Source organism: Pteropus alecto, unplaced genomic scaffold (assembly GCF_000325575.1).
Source record: "Pteropus alecto unplaced genomic scaffold, ASM32557v1 scaffold398, whole genome shotgun sequence".
In the NCBI taxonomy this organism is placed as follows: domain Eukaryota; kingdom Metazoa; phylum Chordata; class Mammalia; order Chiroptera; family Pteropodidae; genus Pteropus; species Pteropus alecto.
The window spans coordinates 5,688,601-5,697,539 of NW_006442497.1; the positions used below are offsets into that span (position 1 = coordinate 5,688,601).

An 8,939-nucleotide genomic window follows, 5' to 3' on the forward strand; every position below is an offset into this window, starting at 1 on the left:
AAAAATGCCGATGGGATTTTGATGGGGATTGCATTAAATCTGTAAAATGCTTCAGGTAATAAGGTCATTTTAACTATGTTGATTCTTCTAATCCAAGAACATGGAATATCTTTCCATTTCTTTGTATCTTCTTCGATTTCTTTTAATAAGGTCTTATAGTTTTCATTATATGGGTCCTTCACATGTGTTGTTAAATTTATTCCTTGGTATTTTATTCTTTTTGTTGCAATTGCAAAAGGAATTATTTATTTTTTCCACTTCTTTTTCTGACATTTCATTATTAGAGTATAAGAACACTATGGATTTTTGACAATTGATTTTGTATCCAGAAACTTTACTGTATTTGCTTAGTGTTTCTAGTAGTGTTGTTGTAGAGTCTTTAGGGTTTTTCATATAGAGAATCATTGCATCAGCAAATAGTGACAGTTTGGTTCCTTCATTTTCTATTTGGATGCCTTTTATATCTTTCGCTTGCCTGACTGCACTAGCTAGGACTTCCTGTGTTATATTGAACAACACTGGCAATAGTGGACAGCCTTGCCTTGTTCTTATTCTTAGAGGAAAGGTTTTTAGTTTTTCACCATTAAGTGTAATGTTCACTAAGGGTTTGTTGTAAATGGCCTTTATTATGTTAAGATACTTTCTTTCTATGCCTATTTTGTTTAGTGTTTTGATCATAGATGGATGCTATATCTTGTTGAAGGCTTTTTCTGCATCTGTTGATATGATCATACGATTCTTATTTTTTAATTTGTTTATGTGGTGTATCACCTTAATAGATTTGTGTATGTTGAACTATCCCTGTGCCCCTGGGATGAAGCCCACTTGATCGTGGTGTATAATCTTTTTAATATGTTACTGTATTCGATTTGCTAGTATCTTATTTAGGACATTTACATCTGTGTTCATGAGAAATATTGGTCTGTAGTTTTGTTTTTTGGTATTATCTTTACCAGGTTTTGATATCAGGATAATATTGGCCTCATAAAATGAGTTGGGAAGTATTGCCTCCTCTTCAATTTTTTGGAAGCGTTTGAGGAGAATAGGTATTAAGTCTTCTTTGAATGTTAGGTAAAATTCACTGATTAAGCCATCTGGTCTTGGACTTTTACTTTTTGGTAGGTTTTTGATGATTGTTTCAATTTCCTTACTGGTGATCGGTCTATTTAGATTTTCCAGATCTTCTTGATTCAGTCTAGGAAGATTGTATTTTTCTAAGTACTGGTCCATTTCTTCTAGGTTATTAAATTTGTTATTATATACTTTTTCATAGTATTCTTGTATGATCATTTGTATTTCTGCGATGTCAGTTGTAATTTTCCCTCTTTCATCCCTGATTTTGTTTGTGTTCTTTCTCTTTTTTCTTTAGTGAGGATAGCCAGGGGGTTGTCAATTTTATTAACCTTCTTAAAGAACCAGCTCTTTGTTGCGTTTATTTTTTCTATTGTTTATTTTTGTTTTCAATTTCATTTATTTCTGCTCTAATTTTGATGGTTTTTTTCCTTCTGTTGACTTTAGGCTTCATTTGTTCTTCTTTTTCTAGTTTTTTAAGATGAAGTATTAGGTTGTTTATTTGGGTTCATTCTTGTTTTTGGAGATAGGCCTGTAATGATATGAACTTTCCTCTTATGATGGCTTTTGCCGTGTCCCAAATGTTTTGATATGTTATACTATCATTATCATTTGTTTCTATGTATCTCTTGATCTCTCTTTTTATATCTTCCCTGACCCAGTTATTCTTCAGTAGCATGTTCTTTAATCTCCATTTTTTTGTCATTCTCCCTGATTTCTTTTTGCAGTTGATCTCTAGTTTCAAAGCATTATGATCAGACAATATAATAGGTATGATTTAAACTCTCTTATATTTGTTGAGGCTATCTCTGTGTCCCAGTATGTGGTCGATTCTTGAGAATGTTCCATGTGCACTAGAGAAGAATGTATAAGCAGCTGTTTGTCATTTAAGGATGTTATTTTCTTATTGATTTTCTGTTTGTATCATCTGTCCATATCCAACAGTGGGTATATAGGTCCCCGATTATAATAGTGTTTTGGTCTATTTCTCCCTTTAGTTCTGTTAGTAATTGCTTTACTTATTTTGGGGCTCCCTGATTGGGAGCATGGATATTAATAAGTGTTATGTATTTTTGGTGCATGATTCCCGTTATCATGATGAAGTGTCTCTCGGTATCTTTCTTTACCTTTTTTATTTTGAAGTCTATTTCGTCCGATATTCGTACCACTACTCCTGCTTTTCTCTGAATGTCATTTGCTTGAAATATCATTTTCCACCCTTTCGCTTTGAGTCTATATTTGTCTTTGGAGCTGAGACGTGTCTCCTGGAGGCAGCATATGTTTGTGTTTTGTTTTTTAATCCAATCTTCAACTCTGTGACTTTTTATTGGTGAGTTCAGTCCATTTACATTTAGGGTGATTATTGAAATATGAGTTCTTCTTATAGCCCTTTTGTCTTTTGCTTTCTGGTAGCTCAGTGTTTCCATTGCTTCCTTGTGTTTGTGTTTCTGTTTTCTTTATTTTGGTTGACTTTTGTGGGATTTCCCTCTGGTCCTTCTTGTTTTATGTTATATACTTCAGTTCTGAATCTTTGGCATCTGGTTACCATTACGATTATATAAAGGATAGCTATGTATATACAATTGTTCTTTTTCTTCTGCACGTGCCTTATCTCCATTTCCCATTGCGAATTTGGATCTTTGAATCCTCCCCTATTCAGTCATTGTTGTCTCAATTTGTTCCTATGTGTGCTGAACATTCATTACTCCCCTGGTATGGCAAATCTCTTCTTGTCGTTTAAGCTTATAATGCCCTGTTCTTCGTAAAGATTGCACCCCTCTACTTCTATTTGCCTGATAGTCACCTTACTCCTAATTATGTTTTTTTTTTTTGTCACTTTGTTTTAGGTGAGCTGACCCCTTTCAATATTTCCTATAATGCAGGCCTTGTAGTGGAGAATTCTCTCAATTTTTGTATGTCTGAAAAGTTCTTTATTTCTCCTTCATATCTAAAGGAGAGCTTTGTTGGATACATTATTCTTGGCTGTTTTTTCCTTTCACTTAATAGTTTTCATATTTGTTTCTACTCCTTTCTGGCTGTAAGGTTTGTGCTGAGAAGTCCAACGATAATCTAATGGGTTTTCCTTTATAGGTTAGTGTCTTCTTTTCCCTGGCTGCCCTGAGAATGAATTCTGTCTTTGTCTTGGATTTTTGATAATTTTAATACAATGCGTCTTGGTGAAGGCCTTTTTGGGTTGAGATAATTGGATGTTCTGTTGATTCCTTGAATTCCAAGCTCCAGCTCATTCCTTAAATTTGGGAAATTCTTGTCAACTATTTACCTGAAAATTGCTTTCTAATCCCTGCTCCTTTTCTTCCCCTTCGATAATGCTCATTATTCTTATGTTTCCTCTTTTGATGGTATCAGCTAGTTCTTGCATTTCTCTTTCATTATTTTTCATTCTTGGTTTCTCTCTTCCTCCTTCTGATTTATTTCTAGATTTCTGTCTTCAATATCACTGATCCTTTCCTCCATTTGGTCGACTTTATTTCCCAAGCTTGCGATTTCATTTTTCAACTCTTTCAGTGTGTTTTTAACCTCCAGAAGTTCTATTCTGTTCTTTTTGAGGGTTTCAGTCTCCTTGCTAAAGAACTCATTCTGCTCATCAAGTTGTTTTTTTCAGTTTCTGAAATCGTTAATATGAATCATTTCAGATCTCACTGAGTTTTGTCAGAAGTACCATCCTGAATTCTCTGTCATTTAAGCCACATATTTCTATGTCTTTAAGCTTATTTTCTGGAGATTTTTTTCTTTCTTTCTGAGATGCCTTGTCACGTTGGTTGTTCATGGTTGTTAATGGACTATTTCTCCATCTGGGCATTAATGAAAATGTATTCAATTTTTTTCCAGAAAGATTTATTATATAAAGGTCTCTTTTTAGCCTGTTGCTAAAAAAGTGTTTTTCTTTTGGTTTCCAGTAGGTGGTGTCTATGCCTCTTTGATCCCTGCTTTGTATAAAGTATTAATAATGCCTTTTTTTCTTTATAGATGTTTAATCATGCTCACTACTTTCAGTTTCAGTCCCTGTCAGTGTTAGTGACAGTTTCGGTAGTATTTGCTCAGATTACCCTGGGTCTCCGTGATGTTTTTCTTGGAGGTTATGGGTGGGGAGGGGCCCTCTGGGTTGGGAGACGGGGACTGCGGCTCAGCCTTGGTTTTGCAACCGCGACTGGTAAAAATTAACTATTGTTTCTCTGCCATCCCTGCTTCTCTGCTTTCTGCCGTGATGACTTGGCCCTACTGTTGGATACATGGACCTCACAGCTTTCCCGGGCAGGGCTGTTCACAGAACTCGCTGCACCTTCTCCCCTCTCCCTTCTCCTATAGGGAGCTCCGGCTGTGAAAGGCAGCTTCTTTGTTTCTCCCATTCCACTGCCTGACACCTGGGGTTCTGACTTGTGGTAGTCACAGAGACATGGCGCGGGCTGGCCCCATACCCGTGTGTGACAGTTAAAAAATCAGGTTGGATGTCTCGGCTGTGGAGATCACCCCTGAGGAGTGAGGGGTCCTAGACCCACACCAGGCTTTCCAGCCCAGAGTTCCAGTGCCAGGAATAAAAATTTCCATAAATTCTGGCTGTGAAAACCAGCAGAGGTTATGGTGGTGGAGGTAAAAAATATTGAATGCTCTGCAAAACCATATATAATATTTTAAAAAATAGCCATGTTAGAACTATATTAGAGAATAAATAATTTTGGAAATAAAAATGTGACAGCTTGGTTTAATTTTTAAGTTTACTGTAATTTCTATTTAATGAATGGTAAGAGAAAAATAAACATCTTAAAGCAGGTGACCAAAAATAGCACATTTTGTGCATTTCTTCAGTCACTTGGCAGCATCAGACAGATGTGTTCACTCTGCACTGAATTTTGTGTGAACCTCCCGGCTCTTCACCCGCAGCTTGTTGACCTGGGACTCGGCGATGTCAGCCCGCTCCTCGGCCTCCTCCAGCTCATGCTGGATCTTGCGAAATTTAGTAAGATTAGCATTGGATTGTTCCTCCTAAGAATAGAGATAAAAATGTGAGAATTAGACTTTATGGTTCTCATTGCATTTATCACCAAACAGGATTATTTCTTCAACTCAAATATTTCTTTCTTATAGTCAGTTTGCCACTTCTGACTTTCAAATCTGGACAAAACTTGTAACTTCAATTACATTTTTTATTTTAAAGAATAAGAGAAGAAACCGTTTTGTACTGGAAAGGACAATCTTATTGTGTCAAAACCATACATATGAAATCCATTTATGACGTATGGACTGGGTGGAAAGGAGAAAGAGACCCAGATACCTTCCTTTACAGAGTTTAATAAGCAAATGTAAGGTCAAATTATAAGTCTGGGAAAATCCCACTTAAAAACTTTTTGCCATATATTTTGACTGGCATACAGAGAAAGGGAAAAAGTGGGCCTAGGAAGAAAGTATGCCTGTCTTGGTTGGACTTACTACCATTTGTGCCTCTCCTTTTCTTCTTTCCTTTTTTTTTTTTACTTCTTACCTACTTCCTGCCTACTGCATTGTGTCTGGAAGAATGGGAAAAAAACTAGGAAAAGTGAAGCTGGAGAATCTTCCAACATGTTCTTATTTACTATAGCAAATGAGCATCTGATGATGATACTGGTAGTGAGTGAATAAATCAATTGGGGTAAAAGATTTATGTTTGAAAATGCTTAAGTTTGTGCATTTCTAGAGGGAGAAAAATATTTATCATGGTGTTAATTAGAGTTTCTACTGTATATTCTTTGCAGCTATCAAGTAAGACATGTTATTTAGAACTTTCTTTTTTCCCTCTAAACCTTACAAATTGTTTAATAATAAAAATATCTCCTCTTGAAATCTTATTCTGTAGTTAAGATTTGGGGGTAAATTTCTATTTATAAAATCATCTCTCTTAAAATATGAGTTCTATATTTTTACTTGTGTCTCCTTCTTTCTTATTAACACATTCTCTGTATATACTTTCTACCCACAAAGAAGTTTTCTTCTTCTCCAAAAGCTTAAAGATACTTACAGCCTCCTCAGCTTGTCTCTTGTATGATTTCACCTTCGCCTGTAATTTATCTACCAAGTCCTGCAGCCTGAGAACATTCTTGCGGTCCTCCTCAGTCTGGAAGTTTGAAAAAAAAAGATCTGTACTAACCCAATGAAATAAGCCTACTCTGGGTGGTAAAATAGGTCACTTTGGTATGATGGTGGGCCTGGGGTAAACTCGGTCAACTCTGAGGCTTCTCGCCTAGTAAATACAGTTATTACTTTTGTTAAATGTCCACTATGTGGAGGCACTGTATTAGGTAATTGTACACGTCTTCTCTCGCCCTTACTTTCTTACCCTGGAGAGATGTTGTTATTCTATTTTATAGGTGATGAAACTAAGGTGTAGAGTATTAAGTAATCTACCCAAGTTTAAAAAATAAGAGAGGCCAAATTAGGGCTAATATCCAGTTTATCTGGCTTTAAAACTTGTATTCTTTTCTCTCTCATGTTGTTTTTTAAAGGCCTTCCTGATTTTCTAAGCTTTGTACAGGTCTGTGATATGCAACTGTGTCATTTGCTCCTTTTATGTAGCAAATTAATGTGTATTGGTATCACATAAATTGTCAGCAGGTTTTCAATTTCCCATTGGGCAAGAGTCTGGATAGTCTAGAAAGGCTATTTCCTTACCTGGTAGGTGAGTTCCTTTACTCTTCTCTCATGTTTCCGCAAACCTTTAACAGCCTCAACATTGCGTTTTTGTTCATTTTCAACCTCTCCTTCAAGCTCACGTACCTGCAACCAAAAAAGATGCTTATGGAATTAATCTTGGAGGATATCAATTAGCCCAGAATCTACTGAAGATAGTGGGTGATGTCTCCAGCCCCAGGACAAAGATGGGAGTCACTATGTAGGAAAAAAGAGGGATAGAAGGAGTGCCATTTTCCCCTTCCCAGATGTGGAGAGCTTGAGATACACACCCTGGCCTCCAGTTTCTGGATCTGCTTCTTCCCGCCCTTCAGGGCCAGCTGCTCAGCCTCATCCAGACGGTGCTGCAGGTCCTTCACTGTCTGCTCCAGGTTCTTCTTCATCCGCTCCAGGTGGGCGCTGGTGTCCTGCTCCTTCTTCAGCTCCTCGGCCATCATGGCTGCCTAATTAGCAAATAAATCAAGAAAATAAGGAAACCTGGTAGTGGTGGGTGGCACACACATATCAGTAAAACAAAGGCTCATCTTGCTCACATCAGTGATGGCCTTCTTGGCTTTCTCTTCTGCATTGCGCGACTCTTGAACTACTTCTTCCACTTCACTCTGGAGTTGTGAAACATCGTTTTCCAATTTCTTTTTGGTGTTGATCAAGCTTGTATTCTGTTAAAAAAAAGTCAGTGAAAATTTGCAAGATTTGCAGTTTGCTCTCTTTGGACTTTACAGATATCTTGTTGGTTCATACAAGGGACTAATGGGAACATTTCACTAAACTTTAAATATTTGTTCAGTGCAAAATAATTATTTGCAAGATTGGAAACCCCCACCATTGCCCCAAGTCCCATCTGATTTATGAATAAGGACTTCTGAGGTTTAAGAATACCTATATCAATTAATTGATGTCTCAATTATATTTCAACTGAACATCACTAGTATTCTATCCTTAAAAAGGTTGGAAACATTAGGAAAGAATAGATACTTTTTGTGAAAAGGCACTAGGAGTTTTTCGATTAGAAGGAATCTATTCTCTGTGAACTTTTATGCTTTGGTTCCTTGGGGGAATGCTGAATTAGTCTTATGAAAACATTTTCTTAAAATTTCAACCCAGTGATTCTTAAAGGGAATCACTACTATCTCTATGGGTATTTGGAAATGTTTGGTTGTCAAAATGACTAAAGGTTGCTCCTGCTTTTAACGTCTGGGCAAATCAGGAATGCTAACTGTCTTGCAAGGCACAGGGACAGTAAGCAAAACAAGGCCAAATGCTGAAGTGCCCCTGATGGGAAACACTGCATGGAACGTTTTCAGATTTTGGAGTCAACAGATATCTTTGTTTAGGTATGGTCCAAATCATGGTTTTCAAAATAAAGAACCAATTTAATTTAAAAACCAATTTGATTTTTAAATAAAAAAGTAATATCCTCTTTTTTTTGGTAGAAAAATCTAAAAAAGACAAATAGGAACACACACATAAAAACACTTATAACCCCAGATCCCAAGATAACCACAATTAATATTTTAGAGCATATCCCCTATCCTTTTTAATATACTTATAAAAATGGAGTACTTTTATATTATAATTCTGATTCACTACTTAACAATACACAAGCATTTGTTTGGTGTGAGGGTCCCACCTGGGTGTGCAGGAGCTGGACACGCTCGCTGGCATCTAGGAGCTCCTGTTCTGCGATTTTCCTGCTCCTCTCAGTCTGCTCCAGAGATGCCCGTAGCTCCTCCACCTCAGCCTGCAGCAGGTTGGCTCTGCGCTCCACCATCATCAGCTGCTCCTTCAGGTCCTCCTGGCCCCGGAGAGCATCATCCAAGTGTAGCTGGGTATCCTGTTAAGTAAAAAAAAAGTCCTTAGACACTCTGAAAAGGATATGAACATCTCTGGAAATGAACTGGAAGAAAAGACTGGTGCCAGGAACAGGAAATGACAGGTCTGTCATTTGAAGGATCATGAAAATGGTGATGGCACCAGTTCAGATGAGCTATATAATTTGCTAAAAGAAAAAAAATGGGTGGTTTAACAACGAAGGTGTTTCGAGGAACGGAAAACAGGTAACTTACCTGAATTATCTGAATGGTTAAATGTGGACTCATTTACCTTCAGGATCCCTTGGGTATTTCTGTAGTTCCTCAGGGCCTCAGCAGCCACGCGGTTGGCGTGGTTCAGCTGGATTTCCATTTCAT

At 37.2% G+C, this 8,939-nt stretch overlaps 1 protein-coding gene across 1 annotated transcript in view; it reads right to left on the bottom strand.

Moving 5' to 3' along the window:
- Nucleotides 1–4,923: 4,923 nt before the first annotated feature.
- LOC102893695 (myosin-8) overlaps nt 4,924–8,939 on the bottom strand; it is a 26,569-nt gene continuing 22,553 nt past the window's right edge. The window contains 7 exon segments of the mRNA XM_025040083.1: nt 4,924–5,073; nt 6,083–6,178; nt 6,733–6,837; nt 7,023–7,193; nt 7,284–7,409; nt 8,381–8,584; nt 8,854–8,939. The exon segment at nt 8,854–8,939 is cut by the window's right edge and continues 38 nt beyond it. Coding sequence (XP_024895851.1) covers nt 4,924–5,073; nt 6,083–6,178; nt 6,733–6,837; nt 7,023–7,193; nt 7,284–7,409; nt 8,381–8,584; nt 8,854–8,939 — 938 coding nt within the window.